Source organism: Somniosus microcephalus, chromosome 9 (assembly GCF_052327205.1).
Source record: "Somniosus microcephalus isolate GS21.2 chromosome 9, FLI_Smic_1.0, whole genome shotgun sequence".
Classification (NCBI taxonomy): domain Eukaryota; kingdom Metazoa; phylum Chordata; class Chondrichthyes; order Squaliformes; family Somniosidae; genus Somniosus; species Somniosus microcephalus.
Window position 1 is genome coordinate 92,474,056 of NC_140995.1, and position 22,562 is coordinate 92,496,617.

Consider the following 22,562-nt stretch of genomic DNA (forward strand, 5'->3'; position numbering starts at 1 on the left):
CTCTGCTGGAGTCAACGTGGCGAATGATGGAGGGCCACCTCCAGTTCTCTCCCTCTCCCTCTTATTGTGGGCTCTCATCTCCTGCAAGGAGGGAAAGATATATTTGAGTGAGAGTGATGGCATGAGTGTACGGAATGCGTGGGTTACATCTTTAGAGGGTGACTATGAGGGAGTGTGGTGCCAATGCCAAAGTGCCAATGCAAAGTGGCGTTCTTGTGTGTTGTCATTTGTTTTTTATATTCGTTCACAGGATGTGGGCATCGCTGGCAAGGCCTGCATTTATTGCCCATCCCTAATTGCCCTCGAGAAGGAATGTGGTGAGCCGCCTTCTTGAACTGCTGCAGTCCTTGTGGTGAAGGTACTCCTACAGTGCTGCTAGTGAGGGAGTTCCAGGATTTTGACCCACCGACGATGAATAAACGGCGATATATTTCCAAGTCAGGATGGTGTGCAACTTGGAGGGGAACTTGCAGGTGATGGTGTTCCCGTGTACCAGCTGCCCTTATCCTTCTAGGTGGTAGAAGTCACGGGTTTGGGAGGTGCTGCCGAAGAAGCCGTGGCAAGTTGTTGCAGTGCATCTTATAGAGGGTACACACTGCAGCCACGGTGCGGGTGGAGGGAGTGCATGCTGAAGGTGGTGGATGGGGTGCCAATCAAGCAGGTTGCTTTGTCCTGGATGGTGTCGAGTTTCTTGAGTGTTGTTGGAGCTGCACTCATCCAGGCAAGTGGAGAGTATTCCATAACACTCCTGACTTGTGCCTTGTAGATGGTGGAAAGGCTTTAGGGAGTCAGGAGGTAAGACACTCTCCACAGAATACCAAGCCTCTGACCCGCTCGTTGCCACAGTATTTATATGGCTGGTCTGATGCGCTATCAATTACTCATAAAAGACTGAGAGTTAAGAGAGTAACTAAAGGCTTTTATTAACAAAAGAATGAAGGTCTGCCTCGAGTGGTCGACCGGTCCAGAAATACAAAGGGCTGGGGAGCAGTCACCTTTATACTAGGACTTGTGGGGGGAGTCAGCCGAGGCATGTCCAGGCATGTACACAGTGGAATACAAACAGTGGTTTACCACATTCACCCCTTGTTTAAAATTGAGTCCGGCGGGGTGAGGTGTATTAAAAGTTAGTGTATTGGAGTCTCTCCGGAGGTCTTGTCTGCCGCTGTGATCGGCGTGGCGACGGCAGGGGTAGTGGAGCTTCCGGCGTCGAGTCCTGCGTAGGCTGTGGCACAGGCGTGTCGTCCTCGTAGATGTCGGGCGGGTCGCGGGGCCCAGGCCTGCCGTCTGCTGGGGCTGGATATCGGGTCATGGGGGGGGGGGTGGTGGTAGTGAGTAGTGGGTTACTGCGGCCCCCGAGGGTGCAAGGTCTCTTATGGAGACTGTGTCCTCCCGCCCGTCCGGGTATGCAATGTAAGCATACTGGGGGTTGGCGTGGAGGAGGTCGACCCTCTCGACCAGGGGGTCCGTTTTATGGGTCCTCACGTGTCTTCTCAGTAGGACCGGCCCTGGGGACGTCAGCCATGGCGGTAGCGATGTCCCCGATGTGGACTTCCTTGGGAAGACAAACATTTTCTCATGAGGGGTGGCGTTAGTGGCAGTGTGTGGTAAACCACTGTTGTTAGTATTGTTGTTCACTGTTAGTACTGTTGTTCACTCTTGCATATTGTTGTACTTGTCTGTGCATGCCTCAGCTGACTCCGCCCCTGGCTCCACCCTCATGGCTGGGTATAAAGGTCGCTGCTCAGAAGCCTCCAGCCCTTTTGGATACCAGGCAACCACAAGAGGCATGCTCTGTTCTTTGGTAATAAAAGCCTGTTTATTACTTTCTCAATCTCCAGTCTTTTGTAGCAATTGATAGTGCATCAATTTTATTACCAAAGTTAAATGTTGGCTGCGGATGCTGATCAACCGATGGCGCAAAACGCTGAGCAGCAGGCGCTGCTGCGAGCCCTCAGACCAACATGCCTGGACCTAGACCCCCAAGAAGCGGGTTCGTCGACTAAATTCGCACAATGGCTGCGTTGCTTTGAGGCGTATCTGGAAGCCTCGACCGTGACTCTTGATGAAAATAAACTGAAAATCCTGGCCTCGAAGGTGAGCCACCAAGTCTATACTTTAATCCAAGATGCGACGACCTACGCGGCGGCTATCGACCTACTGAAAGGGCAGTATGCACGCCCGGTTAACACGGTCTATGCCAGGCACCTTTTAAGATCTCGCAGACAGCAGCCCGGGGAATCGGTGGAAGCCTTCCTACGGGCACTGCGGGTACTCGGACGCGGCTGCGACTGCAAGGAAGTATCGGCCGCGGCACATGCGGAGGGATTGATACGAGACGCTTTCGTTGCGGGTCTAAGGTCCGACTACTCCCGGCAGAGGCTGCTGGAGAAGGGTGAAATAGACCTGACAAAGGCAGTGTCCCTCGCGCTCTCGCTCGACGCGGCCCACAGAAATATGGACGCTTTCTCCCCTCATCGCCCCGCGCCGTGGACGCCGCAATCTTGGGCCATGGGACCGCCACCTCCGACTGCTGCAGCGATGTCCAAGGCACAAAAATGCTATTTTTGTGGCCAAGCTAAACACCCTAGAGCACGCTGCCCCGCGAAGAATGCTACCTGCTCCGGCTGCGGGAAGAAAGGTCACTACGTTAGCGCCTGCAAAGGGAAGACCGCTAACGCCAGCAGCGCTGCGTGCGAACCGTGGGCGCAGCCATCTTGTCCGCCATCTTGGGCTCCCCCAGCCGCGTGGGGATCGGGACCGTGGGCGCCGCCATTTTGTCCGCCATCTTGGACGCCTCCGACTTCAACCACGGGGGAGCCGGACTCAACCACCGCCTCATCTGACGACCACATCGACTCGCTCGACCATACGCTGGCCTCCGTGACGCTGGACCAATCTCTCCCTCATCAACTGTCCAGGTCCATGATGGATATTACGGTAAACGGCCGCGCCACTACCTGCCTTTTTGACAGCGGGAGCACGGAGAGCTTTATCCACCCCGACACGGTGCGCAGTTACTCTCTCCCGGTCCTGCCGACGCGCCATCGGATCTCTTTGGCTTCCAAAGCCCAGTCAGCGGACGTCGGTGGCTACTGTGTAGTGACCCTTTCAGTAAGGGGCACAGAATACAAAAATTTTAAACTTCTGGTCCTGCCCCATCTCTGCGCTGCCGTTCTACTGGGGTTGGATTTTCAGTGCCACCTTAAGAGTGTCACATTAGCGTATGACGGACCCCTCCCCCCACTCACAGTCTGCAGCCAGCAGCTTTTAAATCGCCCGCCGTGCACCATTTGCAGCCTCTCCACCCTTAAAGTCCCCCCCCCCTCCTTGTTCGCTAACCTCACCCGCGACTGTAAGCCCATCGCTACCAAAAGCAGGCGTTACAGTGTTGGGGATAGGAGCTTCATTAAATCCGAGGTAGCGAGACTCCTGAAGGAAGGGATTATTGAAAGTAGCACCAGCCCATGGCGAGCACAAGTGGTGGTAGTGAAGACTGGCGAAAAACAGCGCCTAGTTATTGACTACAGCCAGACGATCAATCGCTACACCCAACTAGATGCATACCCACTCCCCCGCATATCTGACATGGTCAATCAGATAGCACAATACCGGGTGTTCTCGACGATTGATCTGAAGTCGGCATACCACCAGCTCCCCATCAGGGCTGAGGACCGCCAGTACACAGCTTTTGAAGCTGACGGTCGGCTCTATCACTTTCTCAGAGTTCCCTTCGGCGTCACCAACGGAGTTTCTGTCTTCCAACGGGAGATGGACCGGATGGTTGACCAGAACGCGCTCCAGGCCACTTTCCCATATCTAGACAACGTCACCATCTGCGGCCACGACCAGCAGGACCACGACGTTAATCTAGAGAAATTCCTCCGGACGGCCCAGCGGCTGAATCTCACATACAACAAAGACAAATGTATGTTTCGTACTACGCGCCTCGCTATTCTTGGCTGCGTAGTGGAGAACGGAGTCATCGGCCCAGACCCCGATAGAATGCGCCCCCTTATGGAGCTCCCCCTCCCCCACTGCCAGAAAGCACTGAAGAGATGCCTGGGGTTTTTCTCTTACTATGCTCAGTGGGTGCCCAACTATGCGGATAAAGCCCGACCCCTCATCAAGTCCGCCTCCTTCCCCCTGACAGCAGAGGCCTGTGCAGCCTTCACTCTCATAAAAGGAGACATTGCGAAGGCCACAATGCACGCTGTGGATGAGTCCCTTCCTTTTCAAGTGGAGAGCGACGCATCCGACTTTGCCCTAGCTGCAACCCTTAACCAGGCGGGGAGACCCGTGGCCTTTTTCTCAAGGACCCTCCAGGGCCCCGAGATTCGACACTCCTCTGTCGAAAAGGAGGCCCAGGCCATTGTGGAAGCCGTGCGACATTGGCGGCATTACCTGGCCGGAAAACGATTTACCCTGCTCACTGACCAGCGTTCAGTGGCTTTTATGTTTCATAATAAGCAGCGGGGCAAAATCAAGAATGACAAGATCTTAAGGTGGAGAATCGAACTCTCCACCTACAATTACGATATCTTGTACCGGCCCGGGAAACTCAATGAGCCCCCAGATGCCCTATCACGTGGTACGTGCGCCAATGCGCAGGTTGATAGGCTACAGACCCTCCACAATGACCTCTGCCACCCGGGGGTCACCAGGTTCTTCCATTTTATCAAATCCCGTAACCTGCCCTACTCCATCGAGGAGGTCAGGACCATGACCAGGAACTGCCAGATCTGTGCCGAGTGCAAGCCGCATTTTTATAGGCCAGACAGAGCGAGCCTGATCAAAGCCACGCGCCCCTTCGAGCGGCTGAGCATCGATTTTAAAGGGCCCCTCCCCTCCTCTGACCGCAATGTGTACTTCCTCAATATAATTGATGAGTACTCCCGTTTCCCGTTTGCCATCCCTTGCTCGGACATGACCAGTACCACGGTCATTAAATGTCTGAATGACCTCTTCGCCTTGTTCGGTTTCCCTAGCTATATCCATAGCGACAGGGGCTCATCTTTTATGAGCGACGAACTTCGGCAGTACCTGCTCGCGAGAGGCATTGCTACAAGCAGGACCACCAGCTACAACCCCCGGGGTAACGGCCAGGTGGAAAGGGAGAATGCGACAGTCTGGAAGGCAGTCCTTTTAAACTTAAAATCTAAGGGCCTTCCGACCTCCCGCTGGCAGGAGGTCCTCCCTGCGGCGCTCCATTCCATTCGGTCGCTGCTCTGTACACCCACCAATGCCACTCCTCACGAGAGAATGTTCTCCTTCCCCAGGAAGTCCACGTCGGGGATTTCGCTACCAACATGGCTGACTTCTCCAGGTCCCGTCCTACTGCGGAAGCACGTGAGGACCCATAAGGCGGACCCCCTGGTCGAGAGGGTGAGCCTCCTCCACGCCAACCCGCAGTATGCTTACGTGGTGTACCCGGACGGGCGGGAGGACACAGTCTCCATTCGAGACCTCGCACCTGCAGGTGCTCCTGAAACACCCTCTTCGCCACCCACCGCTACTCCTGCCTACCCCCAGGACACAGTCCCCGCACGAGACCTCGCACCTTCGGGTGCCTCTGAGAGACCACCATTGCTACCTCCCATTACCCATGCTCTGACCCCTGTAGACGGCATGCAGCAGCCCCAGGGTCCGCCACCTGCTACACCTCCTCTGAACGAGACACCGGGTTCACCATTGGATGCTGCACCATCACCGCCGCTGCTGCGACGCTCAGGACGGCTTACAAGGCCTCCTGATAGACTTCAGTACACGAATTTTTAGTGCACTTCACCCCGCCGGACTCAATTCTAAACAAGGGGTGAATGTGGTAAACCACTGTTGTTAGTATTGTTGTTCACTGTTAGTACTGTTGTTCACTCTTGCATATTGTTGTACTTGTCTGTGCATGCCTCAGCTGACTCCGCCCCTGGCTCCACCCTCATGGCTGGGTATAAAGGTCGCTGCTCAGAAGCCTCCAGCCCTTTTGGATACCAGGCAACCACAAGAGGCATGCTCTGTTCTTTGGTAATAAAAGCCTGTTTATTACTTTCTCAATCTCCAGTCTTTTGTAGCAATTGATAGTGCATCACAGTGCAGAGCAGTGACCGAATAGAGTGGAGCGCATCGGGGAGCACATCCTGCCAGCGGGAGGTTGGAAGGCCCCTAGACTTTAAGGCTAGCAGGGCGGCCTTCCAAACTGTCGCATTTTCTCTTTCCACCTGTCCGTTCCCCCGGGGGTTGTAACTGGTGGTCCTGCTTGTGGCAATACCCCTAGTTAGCAGGTACTGACGGAGTTCGTCGCTCATAAACGATGAGCCCCGGTCGCTATGGATATAGCTGGGGAAACCGAACAGGGTGAAGAAGTCGTTCAGACATTTAATGACCGTGGCACTGGTCATGTCCGGGCAAGGGATGGCGAACGGGAAACGGGAGTACTCATCAATAATATTGAGGAAGTACACATTGCGGTCGGAGGAGGGGAGAGGCCCTTTAAAATCAACGCTCAGGCGCTCGAAGGGGCGAGTGGCTTTTATCAGGTGGGCCCTGTCTGGTCTATAAAAGTGCGGTTTGCACTCAGCGCAGACTTGGCAGTTCCTGGTCATGGTCCTGACCTCCTCAATAGAGTAAGGCAGGTTGCGGGCCTTGATGAAGTGGAAGAACCTGGTGACCCCCGGGTGGCAGAGGTCATTGTGGAGGGCCCGCAGTCTATCGATCTGCGCGCTGGCGCAGGTGCCACGCGATAGCGCATCCGGGGGTTCATTGAGCTTCCCGGGCCGGTACAAGATCTCGTAATTGTAGGTGGAAAGTTCGATTCTCCACCTCAAGATCTTGTCATTTTTGATTTTGCCCCTCTGCTTGTTGTTAAACATGAAAGCAACTGAACGCTGGTCAGTGAGCAGGGTAAATCGTTTTCCGGCCAGGTAGTGCCTCCAATGACGCACAGCCTCCACAATCGCCTGGGCCTCCTTCTCAACAGCGGAGTGTCTGGTCTCCGGGCCTTGGAGGGTTCGTGAAAAGAAGGCCACGGGTCTCCCCGCCTGATTGAGGGTAGCGGCCAGGGCAAAGTCGGACGCGTCGCTTTCCACCTGGAAGGGGATGGATTCGTCCACTGCGTGCATGGTGGCTTTGGCAATGTCTTCCTTGATACGGTGGAAGGCTAAGCGGGCCTCTGCCGTCAAGGGAAAAGAGGTGGACTTGATCAGCGGATGGGCCTTGTCCGCAGAGTAGGGGACCCACTGGGCATAATAGGAGAAAAGCCCTAGGCACCTCTTCAGGGCCTTGAGGCAGTGGGAGTTCCATAAGGGGACGCATCTGGTCGGGGTCGGGGCCGATGACTCCGTGTTCCACAACACAGCCAAGGATGGCGAGGCGGTTTGTGCGGAATATGCACTTCTCCTTGTTATATGTCAGGTTCAGGAGTTGGGCGGTGCGGAGGAATTTTTTGAGGTTTGCGTCATGGTCCTGCAAGTCACGGCCGCAGATGGTCACATTGTCCAGATATGGGAAAGTGGCCTGCAACGCATTTTGATCTACCATCCGGTCCATCTCCCTTTGGAAGACGGAGACCCCGTTGGTGACGCCAAAGGGAACCCTAAGGAAGTGATAGAGGCGGCCGTTTGCCTCAAAGGCAGTATACTGGCGGTCCTCAGGGCGGATAGGGAGCTGGTGGTACGCTGATTTCAGGTCAACGGTCGAGAAGACGCGGTACTGCGCGATCTGGTTGACCATATCAGCTATGCGGGGGAGTGGGGAGGCGTCCAGCAGGGTGTAGCGATTTATTGTCTGGCTGTAGTCGATGACCAGGCGCTGCTTCTCGCCGGTCTTAACGACCACAACCTGGGCTCGCCAGGGGCTGGTGCTGCCCTCAATAATCCCTTCCTTCAGGAGCCGCTCCACTTCGGTTTTAATGAAAACCCTGTCCCCGGCACTGTATCGCCTGCTCTTTGTGGCGATGGGCTTACAGTCAGGGGTGAGGTTAGCAAACAGTGGGGGGGGTGACTCTGAGTGTGGAGAGGTTGCACCTGGTGCGCGGCGGGCAATTTGGAAGCTGCTGGCTGCGGACTGTGAGTGGGGGTAGGGGTCCACCGTACGCCATCGTAACACTTTTAAGGTGGCACTGAAAATCTAACCCCAGCAGGACGGCAGCGCAGAGGTCGGGCAGGACCAGAAGTTTAAAATGATCGTACACAGTCCCGTCTACTATGAGTGTCACCACGCAGTAGCTGCCGATGTCCGCCGACTGGGACTCGGAGGCCATAGAAATCCGCTGGTGCACAGGCAGGACTGGGAGAGAGCAACGCCGCACCGTGTCGGGGTGGATGAAGCTCTCCGTGCTCCCAGAGTCAAAAAGGCAGATTGTATCGTGGCCATTTACCTTAATGTCCATTGTGGAACTGGCCAGCTGGTGCGGTCTCGCTTGGTCCAGTGTAACGGATGCCAGCGTAGGGGTCGGTGTGTCGCTGCGGGTATCAGATGAGGCGGTGTTGGGGGCCTGCTGCGTTCCGGCTGTCATCCAAGATGGCGGCGTCCATGATCCCCATGTGGTTGGAGGCGTCCAAAATGGCTGCTGTACCGGTGGTTCGCACATGGCCGGGGAGGCCCAAGATGGCGGCCCGCATGGCCCACACGTGGCGCTGCTGGGGCTCGGGGTGGCTTTGGCCCTGCAGACGCTAGCGTAGTGTCCCTTCTTCCCGCAACCCGAGCAGATCGCATTTTTCGCCGGGCAGCGCGCTCTGGGGTGTTTTGACTGGCCACAGAAGTAGCAGTTCTGGCCTTGGGGCACTGCTGTCTGGCCTTGGGACACTGCTGCGGTAGTTGGGCCGTTGCTGGGGTGTGGCTGGGGTGGCACGGCGCTATGAAGCAGTCCTACCGTGTCCCAGGCTGTCATTCCCCGCGGCGTCCACGGTGCAGAGGAGTAGGCATCCATTCCCCGGTAGGCTGCATCTAATGATAGTGCGAGTTCAGAGGCCTTATTGAGGTCGAGGTCACTCTGCTCCAACAGTCGCGGTCGGGTGTAATTGGATCTGTGGCCCGCTACAAAAGCGTCCCGGATAAGTTCCTCTGTGTACACGGCAGCCTTTACATCCTTACAACCACAGGCCCGGCCAAGCACAGACAGTGCCTGAAGGTATTCCACGGTCGATTCCCCAGGTTGTTGTTTACGACTCCCCAGAAGGTGCCTGGCGTACACTTCGTTCACTGGGCGCGTGTACTGGTCCTTGAGGAGCTTGATAGCGTCCGCGTACGAGGTCGCGTCTTGGATGACCGAGTACACTCGGTGGTTCACTTTGGAGGTCAGGACATCCAGTTTGTCCTCGTCCGATTTGATTGCTGCGGAGGCGGTCAGGAATTTTTCCAAACACTTAAGCCAGTGAGTAAACTTGGTGGATGAGTCCGCCTCCCGATGATCTAAGTCCAGGCATGCTGGTGTGAGGATCTTCTCCATTATAAAAATTTTGTTAATAAAATTGATGCGCTATCAATTACTCATAAAAGACTGAGAGTTAAGAGAGTAACTAAAGGCTTTTATTAACAAAAGAATGAAGGTCTGCCTCGAGTGGTCGACCGGTCCAGAAATACAAAGGGCTGGGGAGCAGTCACCTTTATACTAGGACTTGTGGGAGGAGTCAGCCGAGGCATGTCCAGGCATGTACACAGTGGAATACAAACAGTGGTTTACCACATGGTCCAGTTAAGTTTCTGGTCAGTGGTGACCCCCAGGATGTTGATGGTGGGGGATTCGATGATGGTAATGCTGTTGAATATTAAGGGGAGGTGGTTAGACTCTCGCTTGTTGAAGATGGGTTATTGCCTGGCACTTGTGTGGAACAAATGTTACTTGCCACTTACAAGCCTGAATGTCGTCCAGGTCTTGCTGCATGCGGGCATGGACTGCTTCATTTTCTGAAAAGTTGCGAATGGAACTGAACACTGTGCAATCATCAGCGAACATCTCCACGTTAGACCTTATGATGGAGGGAAGGTCATTGATGAAACAGCTGAAGATGGTTGGGACTAGGACACTGCCCTGATGAACTCCTGCAGCAATGTCCTGGGGCTGAGATGATTGACCTCCAACAACAACAACCATCTTCCTCTGTGTTAGGTATGACTCCAGCCAGTGGAGAGTTTTCCCCCGGATTCCCATTGACTTCAATTTTACTAGGGCTCCTCAATGCCAACTCAAATGCTTCCTTGATGTCAAGGGCAGTCACTCTCACGTCACCTTTGGAATTCAACTCTTTTGTCCATGTGTAGACCAAGGCTGTAATGAGGTCTGGAGCAGAGTGGTCCTGGCGGAACCCAAACTGAACAACAGTGAGTAAGTGCTGCTTGATAGCACTGTCGACGACACCTTCCATCACTTTGCTGATGATTGAGAGTAGAGAGTGATGGGGCGGTAATTGGCCGGATTGGATTTGTCCTGCTTTTTGTGGACAGGACATATCTGGGCAGTGTTCCACATTGTCCGGTAGATGCCAGTGTTGTAGCAATACTGGAACAGCTTGGCTAGAGGCACGGCCAGTTCTGGAGCACAAGTCTTCAGCACGACAACCGAGATGTTGTCGGGGCCCATAGCCTTTGCAGTATCCAGTGTGTTCAGCCATTTCTTGAAATCACGTGGAGTGAATCGAATTGGCTGAAGACTAGCTTCTGTGATGGTGGGGACCTCAGGAGGAGGCCGATATGGATCATCCACTTGGCACTTCTGGCTGAAGATGGTTGCAAACGCTTCAGCTTTATCTTTTGCACTTGCCTGCTGGGCTCTGCCATCATTGAGAATGGTGATACTCATGGAGCCTCCTCCTCCCGTTAGTTGTTTAATTGTCCACAACCATTCACGACTGGATGTGGCAGGACTGCAGAGCTTTGGTCTGATCCATTGATTGTGGGATCGCTTAGCTCTGTTTATAGCATGATTAATCCACTGTTGAGCATGCATGTAGGTTACATTCGCGCCACAGAAGTGCCAGGCAATGACTATCTCCAACAAGCAAGAGTCAAACCACCATCCCTTGACATTCAGCGGCATTACCATCACCGAATCCCCTACCATCAACACCCTGGGGGGTCACCAGAAACTTACATGGGCCAGCCACATAAATACTGTGGCAACAAGAGCAGATCAGAGGCTCGGTATTCTGCGGAGATTGTCTCACCTCCTAAGCCTTTCCACCATGTGAGTATGACTATGTCAGGCTGTTGCTTGACTAGTCTGTTTTTGGCGCAATGTTAGTGAGGAGGACTTTGCAGGGTTGACTGCGCTGGGTGTGCCGTTGTCGTGTCCGAAGCCGGTGCAAAGGTCGATGCCGGGTGGTCCATCCGGTTTTATTCTCAGTTTGTAACAACTGAGTGGCTTGCTAGGCCATTTCAGAGGACAGTTAAGAGTCACATATAGACCAGACCAGGTAAAGAGCGCAGATTTCCTTCCAGTTGGGTTGTTACAACAATCCATTAGCTTTTCATTCCAGATTTATTTAATTAACTGAATTTAAATTCCCCAGCTCCCGTGGTGGGATTGGAACTCGGGTCTCTGGATTAATGATCCAGGCCTCTGGATTACTAGTCCAGTAACTTAACCACAGTGCTACCGTTATCGTATGATTGGATTAGTTTGAGTGTGATGGGTGGTCAGTCAGATAGGGATGTGAGTATGTAGATCGAGAGAGTGGGTGGACGTGCTAGTTATGTTGGAGTGAGTAATGATGTGAGTAAGGAGTAGGCTTGGGAAGGCAGAGTGATAGGCATGTGATGGCAGGCACAGCAGGATGAAGTTGAGTGTGGCTTTGCACTCAGCTTTCCTGATCTCATTGAAGTGCCTTCGGCACTGCACCCAGGTCCTCCTCACCACATCCCTGCTGTTGACCTCCTCTGCAATTTGCAGCCAGGCTCTCTTAGTCTCCTGGGGAAGTCTCTTACACCCATCAGAAGAGAAGAGCACCTCCCTGCATGCTCGAACTCCTTCCACAAGAATATGTAGGGAGTCATCTGAGAACCTGGGTGCAGCCCTCTCTCTCTGCGAAGCCATCTGTGCAAGGTTCAGCAATAACCAGATGGTGATATGTACTGCCTACACACTCCTAGATGAACCTTCAAATGGAATGTGGCCAAGGCTGCTTTAAATATCCCGTCTGGAAATGAGTCATCAATGATGTCATCAGACCCACACCATTTAATAGGGCCAGGTAATGCGCAGGCCTGCCATTAAGGGAAAGTCGTTCTGAGGAGCAGGATGAAAAAAAGAACGGGGTTCCAAGCCGCCACGCCAACCGCTCGCACCCGACCCACCCTGGTAATGAAAATTCCGGCCTAAGTATGCTACCAATACAAGGTACTACAAGCTACATGTTCACATAAGGTGGCTGCTGGACTGGGCATTTTGAAAATATAAATCCCTTATTCTAACATATATCTTCTTTCTAGGTGCTTACAGGAGAAGGCTGCACATAGCAGATGCCCAAGCACATGAACCAGAGGGGATTGCCTCACTTAAGACCCTTAGGCCTAGAAATTCAGTTTTGCCAGTTTTGGGGCGCTAACGTTAGCGCCCGCCCCAAAGTTGCACCCCCTTCGCCGAAATTCAGTTGCTTCGCCGTAAGAGGTTGCTGGAGCGCTAAAAGAGGCGTTACGACTATCTTTAGGCGCTAAGCCGGCGGTGCAGAGGGATAGCGCCGAGGCGGGGCGCAGCGCGGGTGCGGTCATTTTTTGATTGACAGCAGACCCCGTGGCGCCGGCCAGCTCTTAAAGGGGGAAGGGACGATTTGGTCTGCTGCCACGCCCTGCACACTGCAGCTTTCAAACTAGGCCTCAACACTGCTGCTGAGCCCAAGGAGCCATGGCAACGCATGAGAAGGCCCGTGAGCGTGCCCTGCGCTTCTCAGAGCGTGATCTGGATATCATGCTGACAGCATTGGAGAAGAGGCGCAGGATCTTGTTCCCAGACACTGGCAGGAATCCCACCCACCGCGTCTACACCAAAGCCTGGAGGGAGATCGCCACCAGGGTGTCGTCCTACGGCGATGCCCCCAGGGACAAGGTGCAATGTCGGAAGAAATACAATGACCTGACCAGGATTGTCAGGGTGAGTACCCTTTCCACTCTCCTCCTCATTCTTGCATGTACACCTGACATGATGAGCAAAGGGACCTGAAAGGCCTAATGGGCAGCCCTCAGCCAGCAGCTTTGGGACAGTCATGAGCATCAATTGCACATTCTGCACTTTACACACTGGCCAAGCTATTCCACCATGAGAGGCAGTGCACACTAGATCAGGGCTACACACCGTACTTAGAGCCCGTCCTTTCTCTTGCAGGCTAAACTTGCGAATAATCGCAAGCGCCGCGACATCACCGGGGGAGGCCGCGCCAAGTTCCAGAAGCTCACTCCCCTGGAGGAGCGCGTGAGTGGCCTCATGGGAGGCTGCGTGATTGTGCCCAGAGCGTGCGGAGAAGCCGACCCTCCGCTGCCCGGCAATGGTAAGGACCTCGCCTTTTGGCCCTCTCTCGTCGCACTTGCGCATCCGAGCTACCTCCTTTGCCACTGTGCCACCAATGCGCTGAATGCCACCAGTCATGACTCCCTTGCTGACGCCCTCTCCTCACTCTGAAGCTACTCTTGTGCCTTCCTGCTTTCAGCTGGTGACGAAGAGCTCCCTGAAGCTGCCAGTGACAGCCCCTCCGAACAGGAGGAGGAGGAGGAGGAAGAGCAACCCGGACCATCAGGGGAGGACTCAGGTCCCGCAGCAGAGGGCGAAGTGTTGGACACGTCTTCCCTGGACGAGAGCCTGGAGCAACTTTCGGAGGGGAGTGCAGCTGCTGGGACCAGTGGCGTCCAGCCACCCAGGAGGGCTGCGGGTGGGCCGCGGCCTTCCCCCCAGAGGGGGGAAGGATCGGAGGGGAGTGCAGTTGCTGCGGACATTCGGCGCCAGCAACGTGCCAAGGGTCGCCTAGCTCGGACCCCTGCTCCCCAGCGGGAGAGTCCCGCCTCCAGTGGCCGGATGATGATGGAGGTAGTGGAACGGATGCCTCCGGCGATGGAGTCGCTGGCTGATGCCGTCAAGTCAGTGGCGGATGTGATGCGGGCGCAGACCAGGGCAACAGGGGCACTCACTGCTGCCACACGCGCTGCCTCAGCCAGGCATCGCCAGGACACCCGCCACGCTGCAGCAGCACAGCGATCCGCCCTTCGGCTGATTGGTGCGGATCGTGCAGTGCGTGCCCGGGCGAGTGCCAGCGTGCGACATCACCAGCCAGCGCCTCCAATACGCCAGCTTGCCCACATTGCGCCATCCGTCGCCGCCACTCCCCCAGTGGAGCGTCAACGGCAAGCGGCTGGAGCTGATGGTGGGTATGCACATGTGCGCCAATCAACAGCCGGCCCCTCGAGGCCCAAAGCCCGTGTAGGCCGCCCCCCAAGGCCATCTGGCGGAAGGACATCTGACCCTCAGGCACCTTCCCCCAGCCTCGCAGCAGCCACTGGGCAGAGCTTGCGGAGGAGCAGCAGGCCGGGCAGGGGCACCAAAAGGCTGGACAAGGTCTCGCCCTCGCGGGCCACTAAGTAGAGGGTGTGGCCAGCTTTCATTTTATATGGCGGTGGACATCTTATGTGGAGTTACTCCTCCCCAGGTTGTGGGAGTGAGTCGTTTGTTGCATTTTTTGTGGGGGCCGTTGATTGTTTTTGGGATTCATGTGGGAAGGGGTTTCATTTTTGTCAAATATAAATTTATCTTTATTCAGACAGTGTCCATGGTTGTTCTTGTTAGTCTTTGTTGCCTTCGCCGGCTGAGGGCTTGCGGAGCGGCTGCATTCATCTTGCTTCATGGCCACAAGGCATTCTCTGACAGGGGGCTTAGAAGTTACGTTCAATAAGCTGGCGACGGACGGCCCTTGGACCTTGTCGCTCCCTCCTGGGAACGTACTCCTCCTCCTCCTCCTCCTGAGGTGGTGGTCCAACGTCAGGTGGCAGTGCCTGAATCCTGCGGAGAGCCAGGTTGTGTAGCATGCAGCAAACTACGACAAATTGGGAGACCCTGTGCGGCGAATACTGCAGAGATCCGCCGGAACGATCAAGGCAGCGGAACCGCTGCTTGAGGACCCCAATAGTTTGCTCGATGATGTTTCTGCTCCTTTGATGGCTCTCATTGTATGCCTCTTCAGCAGCGGTGCTGGGCGCGTGGAGTGGGGTCATGAGCCAGGTACACAAAGGATAGCCTTTGTCCCCGAGTAGCCATCCTCTTGGGGGAGGCTGTGCCTCGAACATGTCATGCACAGTACTCTGCCGCAGGATAAAGGCATCGTGGCAGCTGCCTGGAAAGCAGGCATTGACAGCCAGGATGCGCTGCTTGTGGTCACACACCAGCTGCACATTGAGAGAATGGTAGCCCTTCCGGTTGCGATACTGCTCGCCATGCTCCAGAGGTGCCCGCAAAGCCACATGCGTACAGTCAATGGCGCCCTGCACCAAGGGGAAGGCCGCGAGTCTTGCAAATCCCACTGCACGCTGATGCTGGCTCTCCAGGGCCATGGGGAAGGAGATGAATTGGCGTCTCCTTCTGAAAAGGGCATCGGTCACCTGGCGGATGCAGCGATGCACGCCGAACTGGGATATGTTAGCTATGTCCCCAACAGCGGATTGGAAGGAGCCGGTGGCATAGAAGTTCAATGCCACCGTCACCTTCACTTCCACTGACAGAGATGTCCTGCACCTGAGCTTTGGACGCAGATCTCTGCGAAGCAGGTGGCAGATCTCTGCAACCACCTCCTTTCGGAATCTCAGCCTTCTTACACATCGCGCACCACTCATGGTGAGGTAGGAGCGCTGCTGGCGGTATACCCTGACTGGGTAAGGCCTATGTTGCCGACGTCTGTTGCCCCCTCTGCCTCTAGCCAGGGCTGCCCCTCTGACCCCGCGTCTGCGAGCCCTACGCACATGGCGCTGAAACTCCGCGTTGGCACCCCATGCAACCCCCATCAAATGCTGGCAAACAGTCAAATTTCCAACAGGGCACTTGCAGCGCTTTGGCCTGAGTCCAAAAATACCTGAGCTATTGCTGCACGAAACCAGTTAGCTCTCCTCCTTGTTGTGTGTCCAGAAATCCGTTGCACAAGAGTGTTTGCTGCAAAATGGCTGCCCTTTATACTGCAGGGTACGTGCCCTTTAATTTGCGCTCCCCGGGGCCCGCGTCGGCTGTGTTGCGTTCCATTTTACAAACGCTCTGGCCGCCAGCCGCACAATGGGGCGGTCTGACTGAAGTTTGGAATCGGGGCGCGCAAAGGGTGTTGCACGAGGATGTGACGTCATTTTCTGCGCGCGCAGCCGGGCGGGCGCTAAACTTTGCGCCGGCGCTAAGGGTCAACTTAATTTGGGGCGAGGCGCAAACTGCGCTGCGCCCGGGCGCTACACGCATAGCGCCCGAAATTCACTTCTCTTAAGGCGCTAACTGCTGGCGCAACCAACTGAATTTCTAGGCCTTAATTCCTTACGAGGTTTCTGAGATTCTGGACCTTGAAGAATAGAGAGAGTGGGGTTGGAAGAGAAGGGGTAGGTCAGACACCTTACCCAAAGCTTGACGGGTCCCTGCAGCAGAGCCTCCCTTGCTCAAAGCCAGAACGTGGGCATAGCTTCCATAACAAATGCTCTGAATTAATGTGTACAATTCTGTATCGATGGTCACAGATCAACTGCATATCATGGAGTGGAACACCTTACTGATCATGATGGGGGGTGGCTACTGCGCTGTTCTGTCGCAGCCTCCTTGGGGAAACATAGGCCCCGATATTTATAGGGAGGCGAGTAGGGTGCGTGAAACCCAGAGAGGCTGGGGCCGTGGAAGTACTGCCGAATTCAACAGCAGGGGATCATTATAATTTTCTTCTTCTGTTTCCCGCCCGGGACCCAGCCAGATTGACAGGCTGGCTGGCAGCCGGGCAGGACAACTAGGGGCAGGAATCCACAGCCGGGGATCGTTGGGGACGGTCCATGGCAATCAGGAGGGAAAGATCGGGGCTTGCGATCAGGGCTTGATGGGGGAGGGGGCAGGGGTGAGCCTGGCAATGACGAGGGACAGATTGGGGCTTGGTGAGGGGGAGGTAGGTAGGGGAAGATCCTGGCAATGGCGGGGGAGAGATCAGGGCAGGCGTAAGGAGGTGCAGAGGGGGAGGTAACCAATCACGGCAGCGAGGAGAGGCCGCAATTGGGAGAAGGGTGGCCGAAGGCTTCCTGGAAGGGCTGAGGGAAGCACTCCTGCGCCTCTTGGCCCACAAGGAGTGCTATAAAAAGCACTAACCTGCTGGAGCCGGCAACTCTCGCCTCCATTTCGCTGCAAGCTTTACCAGCTGTTAAATTTAAATCAGGCTCCCAATTGCACTGTTGGAGCCTGATTTAAATATAATAATGACGTGTCCAGCCTCTCGAAGACAGGATACAGACACGCCTCGCAACCTGCCTCTGTAAAAATGGCAGCGGGCGTGTACGCGGAGGGTTGGAGACGCGTTTCACGATTTTTTATTTTTAACTCCCCGCCTCTGACCCTCTTCCACCTGTCGTGGCGGGGTTAATATCAAGGCCAGAGTCTCTGCATGCAGCTATCCTCAATAAGGCCCAGCACTGTAGGGGCAGGATTTCTCTATCTCCTAATGCCACCTGCTTACCTGTGCCTATCTAGTGACAACTAAATTTATAATAGTTTCCCTGAATTGCCTTTGACATTCTGGTTCTTCTAGAAAAAAAATTCAGCAACGCAAAGAAGGTGCATAGTTGTTTCAACAAAGACAAAAGAAACACTTACCGAAAAGGCCTTGCTGAAATCGAGCGTACCATCTCCTGCAACAGATGATTCATCATCAATGTGATAAATTCTGTTAGGAGAGAAAAATCAAGTTTCTTTGTTAGAAAACAATTGTGTCTAACAAATTAAAAACCCACATACTAAAAAATATACAATTACTTTTCGTAAATTATTAGATTCAAGAATACCAAAGTATGCAGGGTGCAAAGACGAGTTTATACATAAACAAAAGATACTCTTCCATTAATCTATCACCATCGTTATGTTACAGTTAAGTTCAAATGAGGTTAATATATGAATGTTTCTGTCATAATAAATAACTAGCTATTAACAGTCTCCATTGAGCTGCCAAAATAAAATATGAACCTTGAAGCATTTGTCAAACTTAATTTTACAAGAGACCAGTACATTCATCATTTGACTGAGATTCAATCTCCAAACACAAAGTGCAATTCTCTGCATCTCATGGCGGAGGAAGGCAGGGGGATGAAGAAATGGAAAAGGTCACATAGGGATATCGCCTCTAAGAAAAACATCCATCTTGCATCAGATGATCTCTCACTCCTCTTCCCAGCTAAGCTGCATTAAAACCTCACTTTGAAGCAGGCCTTCAGTGCTCTATCTATAGGAGACAGCAAAGAATATAGGCTACCTACATGGTAGGATCATCATTCTGTGTACAATTTCGGTCTCCTTACCCAAGGAAGGATATACTTGCCTTACAGGGAGTGCAATGAAGGTTCACCAGACTGATTCCTGGGATGGGGTAATTGTCCTATGAGAGTTTGAGGAGGCTACACCTATGTTCCCTAGAATTTAGAAGAATGAGAGGTGATCTCATTGAAATATATAGGCCGGGAAATTCCCTACCTTAGCACCGACCGTTAACACCATTTTTCTTGAAAAAATGGCGGCTGCCTTGCTTCCGCCCACTTACAGCGTGGGACACAGCGGTTGCCATTTTGGATAAGTCGACAGCACTGCCGTTGCCAGTGCTCACAATACTGCAGAAACGTTGTCAGCACTTCTTAAAGGGACACACATAGCTTTCAGCGAAGTTTCGATTTCAGCTTTTGGAGTTTTAAAAAAATATTTTATTGAAGTAGTGGCTTGGTGCAATACATTTTAAAAGTTGTTAAAGTGCGCAGGGAGTGCTGCTGGATGCATGCAAGGCTTTGGATGTTAAAGGATGGCCTCTCAACAGACCACTTGCTCACAGTCCTTGGGGGCACATGGAGAAGCAGAGGCAGCAAAGGGGATAAGCTGCTCGCAGAGGGAAGAGGAAGAAGCAGAAGAAGAAGAGGAAGCGGAAGGAAAGAGACACTGCAGATGGCCTTGCAGGATGACCTCGAGGAGCTAGTGGCTGGAAGTGTCAAATCGAGTGACGATGTTTCTTCTTCTTCCCTCTCCTTGGTCAACCACTGGCTGGGCAGACTGGATATCTTAGGTGTCTGAAATGAGGAAGGCACAAGGGTAGGGTTGTGGTGAGGGGAGGGTGGGAAAGCAAGAGCTGCATGCTTACACCATGCGCAGCTTGTACCTCAGAAGATATTGTGGGATGAGGGGGAAATGGGATGTGAGAAGGAGGATAACGTATGAGGATACCAGCATCTTGTTTTCTTTCAGCCCCGCCGCTGACCAAGGGCTCAGCCATGCCTCTGCCAAGAATGGCTAGCACCGTCTCCTCCAAGGGGGTGAGGTGAAGCTAGGAATGCGAGGTGTGCCTCGTGTTTGGTAGATATTGTTGGTAGATGAGTGATGGGGGGGGGGGGCGGGGGGGCAGTCGTGCATTGAGCATTGTGTGAGACTAGTGGTGCAGTTGGTAGGAAACCGCTTTTGAAGATGCATTTACTGACCCTGACCACTCGTCTGAGGTCATGAAATTTCTTTGGGCACTGGAGATAGGTCCTGGGGGCGACACTGACCACCTCAGTGATCTGGTCCCATATCCTTCTTTCTGAAGGGCCCCCTGTGGGTAGAGGACATGTCTTCCACTTTTGATCCCTGCACAAAGCTGGAGTGGTGCTTGTTGAGCCATCTCCGTTAGTGCTGAAGCACCATTTTCTACGTACAGAAGGCGGTTCAGCTTCAAGAGCTGAAGACTGCATAGTTTGGAATGATTTTTAATTTTTTTTCAGAAGGCAGTTGAGCTTTAAGGGCTCGAGACTGCTTTCTAAAACAACAGCCTCACTTTAAGAAAAGGCAGCCTCGCTCCAGGGATGCAACATTGGGCCTCCTGCTGAGCGCACAGCCTGAAGCAGCGCGTTCGTCGCTCGGCTGTGATAATGTGTTGCCTGTGATTTTTTTATGGGCGTGAGCAAATCTCGCCCCACGGTGCCACAGCCCGTTTTCGGGCTTTATCGAATTTCTAGGCCACAAAATTCTTACAGGGCTTGACAGGGTAGATGCTGGGATGATGTTCCCCCTGGCTGCTGAGCCTAGAACTTGGGGACACAGTCTCAAAATTAGGAGTCTCCCATTTAGGACTGAGATGAGGAGAAATTTCTTCACTCAAAAGGTTATGAATCTTTGGAATTCTCTACCCCATGGGGCTGTGGATGCTCAGTTGTTGAGTATATTCAAGACAGGCATCGATAGATATTTGGATAATAAGGGAATCAAGGGATATGGGGATTGTGCGGAAAGGTGGAGTTGAGGTACATACGAACATACGAATTAGGAGCAGGAGTAGGCCACTCGGCCCTTCGAGCCTGCTCCGCCATTCAATAAGATCATGGCTGATCCGATTACTCCACATTCCCGCGTACCCCAGATAACTTTTCACCCCCTTGCTTACCAAGAATCTATCTACCTCTGCCTTAAAAATATTCAAAGACTCTGCTTCCACTGCCCTCTGAGGAAGAGAGTTCCAAAGACTCACGACCCTCTGAGAAAAAATTTCTCCTCATCTCTGTCTTAAATGGGCGACCCCTTATTTTTAAACAGTGACCCCTAGTTCTAGATTCTCCCACAAGAGGAAACATCCTCTCCACATCCACCTTGTCCAGACCCCTCAGGATCTTATATGTTTCAATTAAGTCACCTCTTACTCTTCTAAACTCCAGCGGATACAAGCCTAGCCCGTCCAACCTTTCCTCATAAGACAACCCGTCCATTCCAGGTATTAGTCTAGTAAACCTTCTCTGAACTGCTTCCAACGCATTTACATTCTTCCTTAAATAAGGAGACCAATACTGTACACAGTACTCCAGATGTGGTCTCACCAATGCCCTCTATAACTGAAGCATAACCTCCCTACTTTTGTATTCAATTCCCCTCACAATAAACAATAACATTCTATTAGCTTTCCTAATTACTTGCTGTACCTGCATAGTAACCTTTTGCGATTCATGCACTAGGACACCCAGATCCCTCTGCATCTGAGCTCTGCAATCTCTCACCATTTAGATAATATGCTTCTTTTTTATTCTTCCTGCCAAAATGGAAAACTTCACATTTTCCCACATTATACTCCATTTGCCAGATCTTTGCCCACTCACTTAACCTATCTATACCCCTTTGTAGCCTCCTTATGTCCTCTTTACAATTTACTCTCCTACCTATCTTTGTGTCATCAGCAAATTTAGCAACCATACCTGCGGTCCCTTCATCCAAGTCATTTATATAAATTGTAAAAAGTTGAGGCCCCAGCACTGATCCCTGTGGCACACCACTCGTTACATCTTGCCAATCAGAAAATGACCCATTTATGCCTGCTCTCTGTTTCCTGTTAACTAGCCAATCTTCTATCCATACCAATATGTTACCCCCTACACCATGAGCTTTTATTTTCTGCAATAACCTTTGATGTGGCACCTTATCAAATGCCTTCTGGAAGTCTAAGTACAGTACATCCACCGGTTCCCCTTTATCCACAGCACATGTTACTTCCTCAAAGAACTCCAATAAATTGGTTAAACATGATTTCCCTTGCACAAAACCATGTTGACTCTGCCTGATTACTTTGAACTTTTCTAAGTGCCCTGCCAAAACGTCTTTAATAATAGCTTCTAACATCTTCCCTATGACAGATGTTAAGCTAACTGGCCTGTAGTTTCCTGCTTTCTGTCTCCCTCCCTTTTTGAATAAAGGAGTTACATTCGCTATTTTCCAATCGAATGGAACCTTCCCCGAATCTAGGGAATTTTGGAAAATTAAAACCAACTCATCAACTATCTCACTAGCCACTTCTTTTAAGACCCTAGGATGAAGTCCATCAGGACCCAGGGACTTATCAGCCCGCAGCTCCAACAATTTGCTCAGTACCACTTCCCTGGTGATTATAATTTTTTTAGAGTTCCTCCCTCCCTTCCATTTCCTGAGTTACAGCTATTTCTGGGATGTTACCTGTATCCTCTATAGTGAAGACCAATGCAAAATACCTGTTGAATTCAACTGCCATCTCCTTATTTTCCATTAATTCCCCAAACTCACTTTTTATAGGACCAATGCTCACTTTGTTAACTCTTTTCTTTTTTAAATATCTATAGAAACTCGTACTACAGGAAACTTTCTGGTATCTGGCACTGACGGGACCGAGTTGGTGCCGTCCCATCAAAACTGCCGTATAAACCAGCGCTAATGTTAAAACATACGGAGCTTTTCAGCTCCGTGTGAATCAACAAACCCTGTTGCTTAGCAACAGCTTCAAAACAGTCGGCCGCAGCTTAAAAGCGTCTCTGTAGCTAAGCAACAGCTTCAGTCTGACTGGGGAAAAAAAAAGCAACGAGAAGTAAAAAAACTTATAGGAAACGGCTCCTGAATTTTGCCAGTAGAGAGA

At 52.6% G+C, this 22,562-nt stretch overlaps 1 protein-coding gene across 1 annotated transcript in view; it reads right to left on the bottom strand.

Annotated features, from left to right (window-relative positions):
* The window catches only part of LOC147112526 (WD repeat-containing protein 35-like), a 90,903-nt gene that overhangs the window by 16,325 nt on the left and 52,016 nt on the right, over positions 1–22,562 (bottom strand). The window contains exon 10 of the mRNA XM_085996858.1: positions 17,783–17,852. Within this exon, the coding sequence (XP_085852984.1) occupies positions 17,783–17,852 (70 nt within the window). The remainder of the gene's footprint in view (positions 1–17,782; positions 17,853–22,562) is intronic.